Below are 17,021 nucleotides of genomic sequence, written 5' to 3'. Positions count from 1 at the left end.
GAAAGGCCCTTACATTAAATGTGAGGAGGAGCTTTCTATCAAGTTCCAAAAACCAAGAAAGACACACTATGATTCTTCCAAGCAGATTTTTTTTTAATTGATCCTCATCTATAGACAGAATCTTGTCAAACTAAAGTAAACTATCATTCCCCAAGCATATACTCTGTAAACTATTAAGGAGGAGCTGTCTTCATCCTTTTTCTCTCAGGCAAACTATCTGAACTGAGTTATCTCTTGCTACATTTCCTTACAGTGTGACAATAAAACTGTGCATTTTCCATCATTAAAGGTTTTTAGTTATAGGGAATTCCAGGTTAAGAACGAGTTCTGCTCCTAAGTCTGTCTTTAACATGAATTTATATGTAAATCAAACTGGTGCTTATGAAATGGACTGCCTATTACTAAAAATGGTGGATGACATTGTCCTTCCTCGAACCAATGAACCGCTGCAGCTGCACAATGCTTTTAGGAATGGCTGCAAACAGGCTGTGTATTAAAAATGTGCGGCTTCAGCAATTTCTGAACACACTGCATGGCTTCCATGGTTTGTTGACTCAAGGAAGGAGAACGCCATCTGCCATTTTTAGTAATAGGCACCCTGTTCATATCTAGAGTTGTCCTTAAGTTGGACGTTCTTATCTCAGGGACTGTTTGTAATTATAGGAGATTAGTCTAGATAAATCTCTCCTGGTACAGCAGCTTGAATCCAATTGGTTCCAAGGGGACTTATGGGATGAACAGGCTTTATATTACATGGAGTGCTTAGATTTTTAAATTAAAATACTGAGATCTATCAGCCTGCACCTACCCAGTTTTGGGTTAGGTATAATACTCTGAATTTTGAAAGTTGGGTTGTGGGCATTTACCTCAAATAGCTTTCACTGAAGAGGCAAAAACCACTAGAGTTAGTCCCATGGTGAGTAAGGCGGCAGTTAAATTTAACGAAAATAAATACAGTGGTACCTTGATATCCATAATTAATTGGTTTCAGGAGGTGCGCCGAGTATTAAAAAAAACAAGTAGCAAACAATTCACGTGACTAATGTGTCACCCTTTGTTTCAGCTGAAAAGGGTAGTGCAAGGGTCTTCAAACTTGGGAAGTTTAAGACTTGTGGACTTCAACTCCCAGAATTCCTGAGCTAACATGACTAGAGGAGGAATTCTGGGAGTTGAAGTCCACAAGTCTTAAAGTTGTTAAGTTTGAAGACCCCTGGGTAGTGAAACATGAGGCAACTGACACCGACAAGTTCTAGCTTGTGCGCCATACCAAACAAACAATAAGTACCGGGACGAAATTTCCACATCAAATGCATTGAGTATCAAATTTGATGAGTTTCAAAGCAGTTGAGTACTGAGGTATTACTGTAAATAAATTTGTCCAGAAACAACATGGCTGCCACAGGGGATGTGACCAGTTCCTAAACCCCTACTAGAAAACAGATTGCTGAGACGCCTTTAATCCCCTTATAGTCTGAATTTGGGAATGGAAAATTTTTTGATGAAAGATGTGGAATAACATTTTGTGGGGTGCCAAAAGCAAACCAAGTCCTCTTTTGTCTTTACTTGGATTTTGGAAGGGAATTGGGGAGTGGGTAGGTTGTCTTTGTTTTCTATATTGTGTTGAGTCTATTTTAAAGCTTGTCTTATTTTTGTATGCATATGTTCTAGCGCATAATGGCAAGAATTCATGCCACCAAAGGTTGACAGTGATGTCAGAGGCAGTTTGGCGGGGTTAAAGAAATATTTAGGAACTGAATACAGCCTTGTTTGAGGTTTGTGTGTGTGTGTGTGTGTGTGTGTGTGTGTGTGTCCCTTAAGACGGACTATTCCCATTGTACCCTGCCACACCTATACATTTTCCATTTCCCAACTGTCCTCCACTTAGCTTGCATCGCTCTTATTTCTTCTGACTGCCAGCCCACCCGATTAGATCTTCTCTGCTCTAATTACTTTCCTGTGTTTAAGTCTATGCCAGCTTTGATTTCCTAATGTTGATCTTACTGAAAATGGGACACACAAAAACAATTTCTTTATAGCCAGCCAGATGATAATCCCAAGAAACCCAAGATAAAGACTAAATATCTCATAAGGAAGACCCAGAACTTCTTGCTGGGCAGTGAAATACACATAGAATATGATACATATCAGTTTTTAGACTGACATATTGGCCAATCTATTCACTCTTGTTTATGTATGGATCGATTCCCTCCTCTCCAGCTCTGAGCTGTGGGACAAATATTCCCTTATCTATCTCAGTGCTCGTTCTCTATATTGACTAGCCTTCCGTATGTATTCATGCTTGCTAAACAAGAGCTGACATTTTAAATGGGGAACAAGGACAGCCAAAAGGAAAAATACAAAAGGCAATAATGCTTGTGTACATTTGCTGTAATCCTTTGTTCCCTAAACATCAGGCTGCAGTAATGTTTTCAACCCCCAAATGCTGTTTGGTGGAAATCTTTCACTCATATTATAATAATCCTTCTGTGTCACTGATCATCCCAGTTCACCAGCTCACTCTTCTACTGATAGGTCTTCCATGATCATGCCGGTCCCTGTTCTTCTCCTCCACCCGTCTCTTTTTCCCTGCCCTCCTTTTCCCCTCGTTCAGTCCATCTGCCACTTTTGACCCAGCTGCTCCCTCATCTCGGCATCCAATTTTTCATCCTTTTCAAGGAGCCAGCTGATCGAATGCAGAATTAAAAAGCGGGTTCTGTAATGCTCTGTCTTCCTCTCCCCTCTCCTTTATTAGATGCTAATCCCTCAAACTTGGCACCGGTACCCCCTTGGCACTAATGAAGTTGTGTGTATGTGTGGTTTGTTGTTTTTTTTTTTTTTAATCAGCTGCTGCTCCACTTCTTTGCTGATTCCTATGCCCCGGGGACTGTGTCGCACTGGAGGGTGCTGAAGCTCTTACTGCCTGCTCATTTATCACCCTGCTTATGCCACCTCTCCAGTCAGCTCAGCCGGTGTAGAGCAGCGACTGAGAAGCGTTTTTTACAAGGTGCAGGGTGAACCCCTGAGAGTTGCTCTTTGAATCTATCCCTCTGCTGAAGATCCTTGCGTCGTTATCTATCAGCACCAGCTGAATACCTTTTCCTTTCTGCTTTTTAAAGAGGACAGGTCTTGCTTTCCTCTGTTGGCGTGATGGTCCAAGAGTGATTTGGTCAAATGTTCCAGGATTAGTCTCCATCCATCAACTGTGGGATCTTGAGTCACACCCATGATACTTGTGTTTGGGATCACCTCTTGAGCAACCTTCTTTTGGATCTGTTAAAGAAGGGGAATCAATATTTCCCGGATTTTGAACATCCAATATTTTCTTCAAATGGGGATATTTGTGACTGGTAGTTTAAGTGGTATTGTGAGCTGTTGTTAATGGGCGATATTTTGGACTCTTTGCAATCCAGCCTTTCAGCTCCCCCAAGCAATAAAGAGTCTAATCCATTTGGTTCAAATTGCTTCTTTTTTTGGGTTGTGAAGTCCTGGATCATTCTGACAGAGTGCCACTCCTTCAGATACAGATTTCCTCTCTTCCTGCGTTTGTTTCCATTATTCTTCAGCACGAACACTGGATTTTTGACATTCCTTCTGGGCAACAGTTTGAACGGGCAGAACTCCAAAGATTTGACACAGCCCGCTGCAGGCTTGTGGCTTGTAATTGTGATGAATAATTAAAAGAAGAAGAGTTTGCAGCCTTGTGGGAGAGAACTGTAAAAGGAGCTGCTATGGATTTCAGAAAGACAATTTCTTCATTCAGGAGAGGACGAGGACTGAGAAGTAATTCTTAAAGTAGGATCAACGAGGCATCTTGTGAGCTGTTTCGTCCCAAGGAGAGGCAGAGTTGTGGGTGCAGAGGCCAAGCAACTCACTTGCTTTGCATAGGCTGCACCCAAAGATCTAATTTTAAATAGATTTAACAAGCCTGATGGGCCCAACAGAACTGCTGGGAAGCAAACTAGGGGAGATTTAAGAAAGTGGGGGGAGGCATTTGAAATAATTAGGAGATCCTAGAATTCTCGGTTTTTGCTTTTCCACTGTAAGGAACAATAAACCGTGGAGTGCCTAGGAAGCTAAATTTTATGAGTTGGGATTTTTTTTTTTTTTGAGTCTTGGGTTCTCCCAAAACTTAATATTTTACCTAGTTCCCATACTGTGGCTCTAGACTCTAGAGACTAAAGGAAAATGTGGTGGGACATTCATGGACATGGAAGAACGGCTAGTTGTTCACCTTGAAGAGTATTAGCTTCTGATCAGGGGTCTCCAAGGTAGCATTTTACAGTCAGGTAAGGCCTCTGGTAGTTTCTAGGACTTTTTGTAATAGCTGAAGATAAATTTTAGCATGTAAATTTAGTATGGCGTGTAAGACAGTGTCACCATCCAGTAAGCTGATCTCTGCAGCCTAAGAGGGAGATTTTTCAGTCTCTGAAACTATATCAACCCCTTGTAACTATATGGGTGGCAGGTGGGAGTGATGGAAGGTTGGAAAAAGATGTCCATAATTGGGAAAGCTTCTTCAGCTCTTCAAAAGAGGCTTTGCTAGTTACAGAAAAGAGATGAAAAGCATCCGAAATGATGTGTAGATTCTGTGGCATGCCAAAAGACTTTCAGCATTCGCTTTAAATTCATTGATGGTCTTTCAACATTAGAAAGGGTTTAGGATTGTCTCTGCTTTTTATTCAGATTGAAAGGTTTTGTTCTTATTAACAGGGGAGTAAAAAGGAAGAAAAGGCAAGTCAAAAGGAAGTTTTTTTTTTTTTTTTTAAAGATCTTTTTAAAGTATTCAGCACAATCCATTTATCTTGCTGATAATATCCACAAACCTTGAGAAGCTATATCAGACTTTTTTGGGGCCCGAGCACAAAATTTTGTCACCTTCCATTTATAACCCATTTTCCCCTATTACCTTTTCCATCTTTTTTACCACAAACACATACACCACCCTGAAATCTATTAAGGTGTGAAGGATTAGCTGCATGGTATCTTTTGCTCAGTCACATTAGGAGCTGTCATCAGGGAGCATCCAGGATTGATGGTACCCATCTCTTTATTTGCTCATTCAATCTCATTGGCCCACATCCCTTAGAATGTAAGCACAAACCATGTTTTTCCTTCTGATCCTGGATTCCATTTGGTTCCTGTTCCTATCCTCAAGTGACCAGATCTAACTCCAAGTTCTGACATGCTTATTTTTCTTTAAGGTGATTGCTTTGTTGAACACTCTTTGCTTATGAAGAAGAGGGAATGGTTTAAAATTGGAGAAGCAATTTGCCACCGGACTCTTCTGCAGAATTATTCACTAAATCTAGAAAACGTCTGATCGATCCACCACTTAGAGCGACTTTGAACAATTGGGTTTGATTTCAAGGACCAACCTTGTCTGTTTCTGTAGCTCTAGGGAAATTATAACAATGATTCAATTAAGCCGAAGAGTTCGCTCAATGCTTTCTTTGGGCCTCAACTGTCTTGCCCTCTGCTTTTCTGTGTCGGCTTTCAGCACCAGCTATTGGTGTGAAGGGACTCACAAAGTGGTGAAATCACCCTGCCTTTCCGTGGTCAAGAAAGGGAACTGCGCACCCAACAACAGCAATGGGACTGTGGATGCCAATGAGACGGTGGATCCCCACAAAGTCCAATACATTTGGGAGACGGGTGAAGACAAGTATGCTTTTCAGTATTTCCACACGGGTTTTTGGCTGTCGTGTGAAGAACATCATGGAGGTATTAAAGAGGGTCGCATCCCTGGGCAGTTGATTCTATGACTGTATTTGTAGTTAGACATTCATGTTTTCATGGGGTGAGCTTCTAAGAAAGAAATGGTGGGGGAAAGAACTGGCTAGATAAGCAATGTAGACAATGTTGTAGGAGAACCTCAAGGAGGCATAAAGGACTTTTACAAGTAGAGTTTTATAAGAAGGAGATAATGTATATGGCCAACCTAAAAGTAAGAGCACAGAGGTTTTTTTTTTCCCCAGCCAGATCTTCTCACCTCTTTCTCCTTTACTTTTGTCTGGGATCTTCTTTCTAAATTACTAGTGACAGAAACTTGTCCTATTCTGTGTGATGAAGTATAACTAACAATGATAATAAAATGGCAGAGTAGAAAGTGAAATCTTAATATTCATATCCTCAGAAACCCTGGTGAGGCCTTTGGGCAAACTTTATCTTACACAATTATTCTTTCTCAATCTGATAACTTTGGATTGTTGGAATATAAAACGGAAAGTGGGGAGGGAGAGACTTGTAAGAACCCACCTGAGCTTTTGGGAGGAAGGGTGAGATAAATGCAACAGATAATTAAAAAAAACTCTATCTGGCTACATACAGGTTTTTTTTTTTTCCCAATGAAGTGTTAGAGTAAGGGTACTAGCACTATGGTTTCTTCTCTTGAACAAAGCAGGGAAAGGTGCCACCAAAGCCCTTGTGGCATGCTCAACCCTCTGTGTGAAAATTGGGTTTTTTCATTCCCCACCCAATTTTTTTTTTTTGTACTTTTGCAAATCTTGGCACCTGCTTCCTCCCTCCTGTATCTCAGAGCATGGCCAAACAGCTGTGTTAAAGTGCTTTCCACAAATCTGTGAGCCCTGGGGGGAGCGTATGCCACGTAAATGGGGTTCTCCTCATTGCAAACCCCCATTCTGCCTCACTAATAAGAACCTAAGAGGGACTGTCCTCATTGTTCTAATGTGGAGCGAGTTACAAGTCAGTGATTAGTGGATACACCCTGGCCATCAATTTGGATGATGGTGATACAGGCTGATCCAACTTTCCAAGTTGGAAGAACCCAGATGCTTCTGTTGTCTAAATTGGAAAGATTTTGGAACATAGAGTTCAAGGACCAGAGACAAAAGATGACATGACTATACTGAGGTGCTGAGCTGATTACAACCCTTAGCAATCACCTGCTTGTGCAGGTAGTCCTTGGCTTATGCAGAATCAAACTTGGAATTATGACCATGGTGGTCATTAAGCGGGTCCTCAAGTGATCATGTCCAATCTTTTTTGCCATGGTTGGGGGTTTTTTTGGGGGGGGGGGGGAGGAAATCAACCATTTTTATTACGTTATAATAAAATACAAACGTGAATAAAAGAGCGGAGAAAGGGGAGGGAAATGGGGATAGAGAAGTGAGGAAGGGTAGGGAAAAGAAAAGAAAAGGAAGCATTGACTTCCAACTCTCTATGTTGCAGTAGAATAGGATATTAACATTAAACCACAGCTTTTTGTTTTTCCATGATAATAACAATGTCATTTCTATAAAGATCTTCCAGTCTAATCTATAAAAACCCAAAGACAAAATTACATTCTTTTCCACATCAAACACGAAATTCAGAAGTGGAAACAAAAGTACTTATGTTCTTTAATCAGTTTTGCCATTTCAGCCAACTCTGTCAATTTCTACATCCATTCTTCCATGATAGGTATTGAAGTGTCTTTCCATTTTTGTCCATAAAATAATCTTGCTGTTATCAACATGTATAGTAGCAAAGTTCCAATTTTTTCTCTCCAGTTCTTTCTCCATTAATCCCCCCAAAATGGAAAAGTTCTGGTTTAATTTCTATTTCCATTTTCAGGATTTATTTATTTATTTGCTGTGGTTGTTAAGGGAACAGTCGTTAAGTGAGTATGGCAATTGTTAAGTAGATTTGTTTTCCCCAATGGGCTTCTTTTGCTAGAAACTAAAAGTGCATGCCAGAAACTGGTTAAAAACCTGCTGAAAATCACAGTCATGTTACTATGGCATTCTGCAACAGTGAGCTCATTGCCAAGCATCAAAATGTGGTCATGTGAATACAAGGTATGTGGGTGCAGCCATCAGAACTTTGAAACTTGGTCATAAGTAGCTCCAGGTAAGCCCATCATAACTTTGAATAGTTGCTAAGCAACTGATCATTCCTTGAGGCCTACCTGCACTTCGAATAGTATGGTTAGTGATATGTATAAGATTGGATCCATCACAAAACCTATGTTGTGTTAAGGGAAAAAAGAGTCCAAGGCCATCCTGTCAGGCCTTTGAGACGGACCAGACTTGAACACTAAAGACATGAATATAAAAACTACTTTTGTTATAGGTACAATAACAGAGTCTTGCAACTCTCCCTGTCGTTATTCTAGGGACGATCAAGTCTGAAATGTTTTCTCACATTACATTCTTGCTTTGGACTCAAATTCCTTTTATTTGAATATTGCTTTGGCTGCAGCTCTTCCTCCTGTTCCTCAAGGTTATTCTCACAGCCCATTACACCAGGGGTCCCCAACCCACAGCCATTACCTGGCTGTGGCTCGTTTGGAACTGGGCCCCACGAGCAACAGGTGAGCACGTGTGTGCATGAAGCTCCCCTCGCCCAAGCAGTGGGCGCTTGCTCTCGCACGCAAAAACTCCCCTCGTGCAAATGGCACAAGTGTGCAAATGGAGCTGTGTGCACTTGCATGTGCGCGCCCGCCACTCACACAGAACCATCTTCTCCTCTCCTGTTGTGCTGGGCAACCAAGCCACAAAGCTTGTGGAATGCTGTGTTACACCATCTCATATGAGGACACAAACAGAAAGAAGAGGTTGCCATAGAGGTTTAGGTTGCAATTTGAAACAATTTCTCTAGAGTACTACAGACTCGCTCTAATTTTGTTTAATTTACACAAAATCAGTGTACAGTTTGGAAAAGGGGCCCATCGTTTGCATAGCACACTGAACTGCAACTATCCAGTAACATTTGAGCCTAGTGTGCTAAATAAACCTGGCAGTTTCATAGTTTAGTGTGTTGTGCAAACTCAAAAAAACACGTTTATTAGATTAAAAGGAGGTTAAATTAGCTGTGAATAAGCCATACTATCCAGAACCACTCACAGTAGAGATAGTCTTTAACCTATAACTATAATGGAACCGGACCATCATAGTCGTAAATTACCAATCACTGAAGCAGCTTTGCCTTCAGAAGTTGTGGGTGTTTCATCATGGGAAACCTTTAAGAAGAGAATAGACAGCCATCTGTCAGAAACAGCATGGGGGTTGGATTAGATGACCTGCAAGGTCCCTTCCAACTCTGTTATTCTATTCTATTAAACCTAATGTTATACCCTTTTTGCAGTAGTCAATTAAGGAAATGCACTATTCATAAAGCAAGCCAATAGCTCGCTACGGGCAGGGTTTTTCTAAAAACTGGAAATAAAAGCATAACTGTCATAAAATGCAGTCCTGTGACCACTGGACACTCAAATGGCTGTAAATGGATCCCAGTTGCCAAGTGTCTGAAGTGCGGTCATTTGATTGGGGGACGATAATCAAAACTTCAAATCTGGGTTGCAAGTAGCTTCAAGGTAGATTCATGATTGCTTTGGCCAGCGCTAAATGTCCTAAGTTGAGGATTACTTGTAGCCAGCCAAATACAATTTTAAGGGAGGAAGTAGAACCCAATTTTACCTTTATTGGGGAATTCTTTGGAAAAGAACATCATTTTTTTTTGAGAAATGTCCGAAGACGGACATGTCCACTAGCTTGACTTCCCAGCACAGATCCCAAAACATTTCCTTCAAAGCGTTATGGAAAATGTACTTAGCACCCACAGTTTCCCAATTATTATAAGAGGGGCCAGCAGCTGGACAAGGTTGCCAGACCTTGTGAACCAGAATTTAGAGTGTAGTTAGAGAAATGGAAAACTTTAAACTTCGAAACAACTTTTAAAGTCATGGTTTAAGCCAGGGGTGTCCAACCTTGGCAACTTTAAGACTTGTGGACTTCAACTCCCAGAGTTCCTCAGCCAGCAAAGCTGGCTGAGGAACTCTGGGAGTTGAAGTCCACAAGTCTTAAAATTGCCAAGGTTGGACACCCCTGGTTTAAGCCTTAGCTAGCCCAAATGCCCTCCAACTTCCCAAGCCTCCCACTGGATTTTGTTGGCTGGGGATTCTGAGAGTCAAAAAAAATCCAATGTATTTAGAGGGTTTTGGATTGGGGAAAGTTACTGTAGATGAGGAAAAAATGATATTTGGACTATGGCACTCTTTTTTCCTCCTTTGCTCTATCTCTTTGTCTTCTCAATCTCGGGCCCTTTCCTGCTGAGATCAGCTCAGATCTACCTGTCACTTATCTGCAGCAGAGACCGAAAGGTCCCCTTTTCCTGGGGGCAGGGAAGGAGGGCATCACAAACATTGGCATGAAGTCATTGTCACGTCCAGCAGCAGCTGTAGCTAACCTGTCATTGTCTTCTCTCACTGTTCCCCTCTCGCCAGAGGAGAAGTGTCGGAGTTTCATTGAGCTGCCTCCAGAGTCAGAACAAGGTGAGAATTTGGATGGCAAAATAGGCCAACTCATGAAAGTGCAAAATGAGTGGGAAGAAACTCCGTAAGTACTGCAAAGGTTGTTTTTCTGCTAGTTGAGTGCTGCCTTCTCGAAGAGATTTTTAAAGGCCTTGTGGCCACTAAGGTCTTTTCTCCCACCCTGAACTCAGTCATTCCAAATGGCGTTTTTGTTGTCGGTTTTTTCCAGTCCATCCCAGCTGGGCTTTTGAATCTTATAAAGCAGAGCCAGTGGGGAAGCTTCAGTCAGTCTCTGGGGTAACAGAATAATTTAGTCACTGCCATCAGTTTCTTTCCTGGTAGCAAAGCAGCGTAGCTTCTTTCTTCCCCATAACCCCTTTCTTTTTCCTGCAGGAGTGCTGTGGCTCTCGGTTGCTTCCGAATTTCTTTATATTATCCTGTTGAGTATTGGATTCTTGCTGATGTGCTTAGATGCTATCTACTATGCCAACTTCATTGATGGTCTCAAGATCAACGCTTTCGCAGCTGTGATCACTGTTTTGTCAGGTATTTCCACTTGCTCTCCTGTCCGTCTCTTTGTTCTACGTAGACAGAAATGTCTCGGAGATAGTGCTAATGTAGATTTCCCAATCTCGGCCATTTTCAGAGGGGTAGATTTCAACTCCCAGAATTCTTAGCAATGTGGCCAAGCTACTCAGGGAATCCTAATTAATGCCCAATGTGGAGAAAAAAGAGGGTTGTAAAATTAGGTGTGATTCATTTAACAATTAGCGATTCACTTAACCTGGAGCCTTGTTGAAACGTGAGCTATAGTGGTGCCGTGGTTAGAATGATGTATTGCAGCTAACTCTGCAGATTGCCAGGAATTTGATTCTCACCAGCTGAAGGTTGACTTCCATTCTTCCAAGGTTGGTAAAATGAGGACACAGATTGTTGGGGGCAATATACTGACTCTGTAAACCACTTAGAGATGGGCAGTAAAACACTGTGAAACAATATGTAAGTCTAAATGCTATTGCTATTGCCTTACTTAGCAATGGAAATTAGTACTTCACTTGATCTTGACTGTATCCCTCTGTTAATGCAACTTAGGATTGCATTAGCTTTTTTGGCTGCTGCTGCACACAGCTGGCTCATATTTAGCTGGTTGTCCACTAAGGCTCCAAGACACAGTTACTGCTATTGAGCCTGGTTTCACCCAGTCTATATGTGTACTTTTGGTTTTTCTTGCCTAAGTGTAGGACTTTACTTTTCTCTATATTGAATTTCATTTTATTAGATACGGCCCAGTGTTCTAGTCTGTCAAGATCCATCTGGATCTTGAGCCTATCTTCTTGGGTATTAGCTATTCCTGTCAGCTTAATATCATCTGTAAATTTGGTAAGCTCCCCTTCTATTCCCTCATCTAAGTCGTTAATGAAGATATTGAAGAGTACTGGGCCTAAGACGGAACCTTGTGGCACCCCACTGCTTACTTCCCTCCATGTAGTCTTAGACCCATTAAGGACTACTCGTTGAGTACGGTTTGCCAGCCAGTTGTGAATCCATTTGGTGATGGTGCTATCTATCCAACTTTTTTCTAGCTTACCATAAAGTAGGTTGTGGTCTACTTTGTTGAATGCCTTGCTGAAATCTAAGTATATTATGTCCACAGTCACTATCTTGAAGAATGAAATAAGATTCATTCTTCTTCTCCACAGGTCTCCTGGGCATGGTGGCCCACATGATGTACATGACTGTCTTTCAGGTAGCTGTAAGCCTGGGGCCAAAAGATTGGAGGCCCCAGACATGGTATTATGGATGGTCCTTTGGGTGAGTAGCCAGCTTAGAGGAGGATCTTTTCCCCTTTAGAGTTTGCCACCTCATCTTGTGATTCTTTGGACCAGGTCAGGATGGAAGAAAAGAGAGGATTTAATCGAAGTAGAAAAAAGGGGGGAAGGAAGATATTCTGAGGTGTCCAGGAATGGTTATACGATCCAAGAGGTGGCCAATTGTAAATTCCTGTGATAAACTGCACAAGATTCTGATCTACCAAAACGTATAGTCTGCTCATTTTTGATGACAATAGCACAGTGGAGAGTAAAACAAAGAGCGTAAATCTGAATGAGCAAGAACAACAAAATATAAAAATCCCGAATCTCCAGATATATTTTAGAGAAAGCTGTCTAATAACTCAAGAAGCCTGGTTTTCTTACTTGTAAGACTGGCAAAAGGCAACCATGAAAAAGAAGAATGATTCTAAAACACCAAGAGGTGGGTGTCCACGGGCAGAGGGTTAAAAAAAGTCAAGATGACATCCATGATAGAATGGCTGAATCCTCATTCCTTTTACGTGGGCCAAGAAAGGGTGGGACTTTAATTGCCCAATCACAAGTGTTGTCGTGACTGTCTCAGACACCTCTGCATATTTAAGATTCATGGGGTGAAGCTACTGTTTTATTTATAATAGAGGAGACATTGACCTTGGCCTTAATATTGAGATTCTGGAGATGAGGGAACTTTGTGGATGAATGAAGTAGTGCATCTGAGTGGGTGGATAAATGTTTGGGAATGGTGATGGACAATTGAGGAAGCCCTCAGTGAGTGTACCAATGGTCAAGGGATTCAAGTCTTGTTCTCTTCTCCTTTGCTCACCTCTCCTGATGTTCTCCCCACAGCTTGGCCTGGCTCTCTTTCACTCTCTGCATGTCAGCCTCGGTGCTGACCCTAAACACTTACACCAAAACTATTCTGGAGTTCAAGTACCGTCGGCAGATTTTTGAGAAATATACGGCATCAACGGGAAGCATTCGAGGTTCCAACTCGCCAGCATTTGACCCTGACCTGGAGCGTTTCCTATGGGAGAAATACATCTTCAGTGTCAGTGAATCCCTAGACTTCTCTGCAAGCCCACCTGGCCGCTTAGTTCTCAGTGGGGGCCGAAAGGAGTGTTCAGGTGGATATGCTGGACTCCCAAGAAGTCACAGTGGAGACACCAAGGATGAAGATGATGGGGAACCTTGCTGAAGAGATGATGTTGTGTAGAAAAAGAGAGCCTTGTCCATTATTTCTCTTATCCCTCTCACATTCACTCCCTCATGCATCTCGTTTTAAAGACATTTTCTCCTCTCTCCTGTTGAACCTCTCAGTAACTTTCACAGCTGATCATTGAGGACCTGTTTTCAAGAAGATCTTGACCCCATGTTTTTTTCATATACAGTACAGCTCAAGGTGGCAAACATCCCAATATTCCTTACTGTTTTCCCCAGAAGAACAACTGTGTGGGGTGAGTTGGTCGAGAAAGAGATTGGCCTGAAATCACTCAGCTGGTTTTATATGTTTAAGATGGGATGAGAATGCATCTGGTGATTGGCCCAAAATCATCCAGACCGTGTCCATGCCTAAAATGGGACTAGAATTCACTGTCACCTGCTGATTGAGCTAAAATCACTTAGCTGGCTTTCATGCCTAAAGTAGGTCTAGAATTCATCATTTGCTTGAGATAGTCCTGCAGATTTAGAAAGACAAGATTGCCAGATCCAGGGATCTAATCTCCCTGTCAGATCAGTAGCAGACCACAAAGGAAGCTTGATTGATTTGGGATGTGATGGATGTTGGATGTCTCATGTCAAGGCAATTCAGCTGCAAAGATCCTTTAACAAATGGATTTTGTAGATTGACCTTCATGACTGACCTTAAACACTGAATTACAGAAAGCTTTGGCAAATTAAAAGAGAGCTGTCTTATCCACCAGTTAAGTTTTGGCAGAATTGTTGCCTGATTCCTGAAAGTTGGTGGCTCATTTGGACAAGCGCCACTAAACTTTTCTGCTCTGGATATCAGAAGGTCTACTTGTCTTTGTGTAATATTATCTCTTTGCCTGTTGGCCAAAAGCTTTTCAAGTCATCAAGAAATGATGGAAAATTACTAATGAACAGCTCATTACACTGTAACCATTAATTAGGTCATTAATCTCACCAACAACTACCTGTAAAATAAAGTGTAAGACATCATCCAAGCATTGATTGGAATCAAAATGCTCATATTATTATTTTCACTCTCATTTCTAAATGTTCTCTTAGAAATTTAATCAAGTCATACATATTTTTCTGGGGAAATCTTTCTAAGGATGTAGGGAGACCATTGAAAAAAATATCCTACCAAATCAAAAAGGATCATGAGGTATCTATCTCTCCATGCCTTGTCTCCCAAATGTACAATGCAGTGTTCTGTTGGATGACCACAGACCAGGGCTGCTACGGACTCTTAGAGTCTTCGTTTTTCTTGTGGCTTCTGAGAGCCCATTTTGTCAAAGCCCCCTGCAGATCATCCCAGTGGCTTTCTTTTGATCATCTTACTTAGATATTGGGGGATTCACTTACATTGATGGATACAGTAGACCTCAGAGGAAGTAGATCCCAAATAGACCTCTTTCCATTTGGTGTGTATTTAAACTTCTTATGGAAAAACCATCATCTGTCCAGGATGAGTTGGCCTGTATGATGGTTACTATATGTATATATTTTTGAGATTCTCCCCAATAACGCAGGAGTAGTTCAGATGAGTGTGAAGTCATTGTTTAGTTCTTATGCTCATTTATACCTCCACCCACACCCCTGCCTTCTGCTTTCTCCTATTTGGAGGTTGGTTCAGTAGCACAATAGGGGCAAGTGTTTGGTAAGAGCACTTTGTAGAACGTGTGTGCCAAAATCCAGCTTTCACTGTTGTAGAATTACTCCTGTGGGACGTGAAACTCTGCTATCAAGAGATGCTCAAGTATCTTTTGTGACATGTTGTGTGCATAGTATGGTTGTTAGAGTAGGTATAGCTTCCCCCAGTTATTCCAGGTAACGACTTAGCCACTTGGATCAGATATTCTGCCCTGCAATTTCACCCTCCCCTCCCCATTACTTTGTCATGAAGTATTGCTTCTGCTCTCTTCTCCTGGCCTCCCTCCCTTCTCCTGCCCCTCCCCCCATATCCCTCCCCTCCCCCAAAAACAATTTGTAGCTGTCTGGTTAATCTCATCTGCTTTAGCATCGTGCAATTTTCTCATCTGTAGGGAATGAAGGAAGAGCAAGAGTCATTAATTTCTGGTTGATTAAAGAAATTAAGGAATTAATCAGTGTCAGTCTGCTTCATTTCATAAGTGGGGGAGGGAGGAGGAAGTTTCCAGCTGCTCCTCATTTCTCTGCTTAAGAGAAAAGAAAATCAAGCAGCGGGATCAGAAGGATGAAGCCCACCATAGGATCCCCCTCATAGGATCCCCTGAGGGAACCTCGTGTGATCTCCTAGTTGGGCCAGTAGGGGTGATTTCCAATTGTCTTAATAGGAACCGCTTAAAAACCTTTGTCTTCCTCTTTGTAAATTGCACCGCTGAGAAAGAACACCTGAGCAGAATCTAGGACTGGAACTTCTGTTCCTAGGAACAGGTAATTTAGCCCTAATTCTAATCCTGATCTCAAGGAACTAAATCCTTTATCTCTTGTCCAGTTGTACTTTTGAGCTGTAATTGGTGCACCTAAATAATCTATTAAAACAGAATCAATCTAGAAGTCTGTCCTTCTCCGAGAGTTTAACTGATGGTGGTTTGATTTAGAGATTCCTTACTCTAAACCCTAACAATTTAGTTTAGAAGAGAGAATGAACTAAATGAATTAATCATGAACCAGAATGGGCCTGGTTCATGCTTAATTCAAGCATTGCCTTTAAAAGTTTGGAAAGAATGTCACTTACAGCCTTGCAGAGCTATTACTAGAGAAACTTTGGGTTCTGGTCAGTTCCTGGAAGGCTGCTACGTTGAAGAATATAGCATAGTAAATTGCATCATGACAGGAACAGCTTATCAGAGATTGTTCCATCCAAATCAATGCAGAATTCACCAGACTGGTTGGTCTTTACTTCCTGTGATCTTCAGGAAGCATTTTTAAATTTAACCTTCAAGTCAGTGCTGACTTCTGGACTAATCCGTACAACTTTCTTTGGCAAGATTTTTAGAAGCATTTGCCCTTGCCTTGTTCTTAGGATCGAGCAGGGAGGGGGGATTTTCCCTTCAGACGAAAGTCCACTTTTTGTAGGGGGACCAACCAAGTATCTATCCATGATTGCTACAGGGATTGACCAACTGGCTTGTCACCCAAGCCTGATATCATGGTCTGAGAGAGCGACTGGCCCAAAGTCACCCACCTGGCTTTTATACAGGTGGAACTAGAACTTACAATCTCCTGGTTTCTAGACTGATGACTTAATCGCTGGATCAAACCTAGGGCTGAGCAAGAGTGACTGGCTCAAAGTAATTCAGTTGGATTTGTATCTAAGGTGGGACTAGACCTCACATTCTCCCAGTTTCTAGCCTGGGTCCTTAACTGGCTTGCAGTACAACCATTGGAAGCAACTAAATCTTAAATAAAAAAAGGAAGATTTCGGGCACACTCTAGCCCAAGAATCTATAGGAGTGAATATCTAAAGATAACGTACAGCCCACATCTAATTTTCAGCAGTGTTCCATAGTAGGACATCAAATTCTGAGATCCAAGGAAGAGCCATTCAAGAAGCAGATGGATTTAAAAACAGGTGTTTCACCCCAAATAGACAATCCTTTGCTTCCGCTGGGATACACAACTTATAAGGGCTGATGCACCAGTAGAGGATCAAGAGGTCAAAACAAAATTGGTGTGAAGGGTTTCTGTGTGGTCTCATAAACAGCACATCCCATAACCAGGTAAGGGGCCAGAGCAGCATAAGGATGCTAGTGGAGATAGGGATTGGGTAAAAGAATTGTCTTTAAAAAAAA

General features: G+C 41.7%; 1 protein-coding gene across 4 annotated transcripts in view; it reads left to right on the top strand.

The window, feature by feature from the left end:
- Window positions 1-15,350, top strand: part of LOC113421796 (germ cell-specific gene 1-like protein) — a 32,330-nt gene extending 16,980 nt beyond the window's left edge. The window contains exons 1-6 of one of the 4 annotated variants that reach the window (XM_087946513.1): window positions 2,523-3,792; window positions 5,202-5,721; window positions 10,223-10,270; window positions 10,643-10,795; window positions 11,950-12,061; window positions 12,907-15,350. In XM_087946513.1, coding sequence (XP_087802639.1) covers window positions 5,412-5,721; window positions 10,223-10,270; window positions 10,643-10,795; window positions 11,950-12,061; window positions 12,907-13,255 — 972 coding nt within the window. In that variant the 5' untranslated portion in view covers window positions 2,523-3,792; window positions 5,202-5,411 and the 3' untranslated portion in view covers window positions 13,256-15,350. Of the gene's footprint in view, window positions 1-2,522; window positions 5,722-10,222; window positions 10,271-10,642; window positions 10,796-11,949; window positions 12,062-12,906 lie in introns of those variants that run through there. The other 3 variants (XM_087946514.1, XM_026682392.2, XM_087946515.1) reach the window with 3 other exon arrangements.
- The last annotated feature ends 1,671 nt before the right edge of the window (window positions 15,351-17,021 follow it).

Source organism: Notechis scutatus, chromosome Z (genome assembly GCF_049901735.1).
Source record: "Notechis scutatus isolate UNSWTSFEM ecotype Mainland chromosome Z, rNotScu1.2, whole genome shotgun sequence".
In the NCBI taxonomy this organism is placed as follows: domain Eukaryota; kingdom Metazoa; phylum Chordata; class Lepidosauria; order Squamata; family Elapidae; genus Notechis; species Notechis scutatus.
The sequence above is the reverse complement of the archived record's forward strand: the minus strand, read 5'-3'. Positions and strand labels throughout refer to the sequence as shown.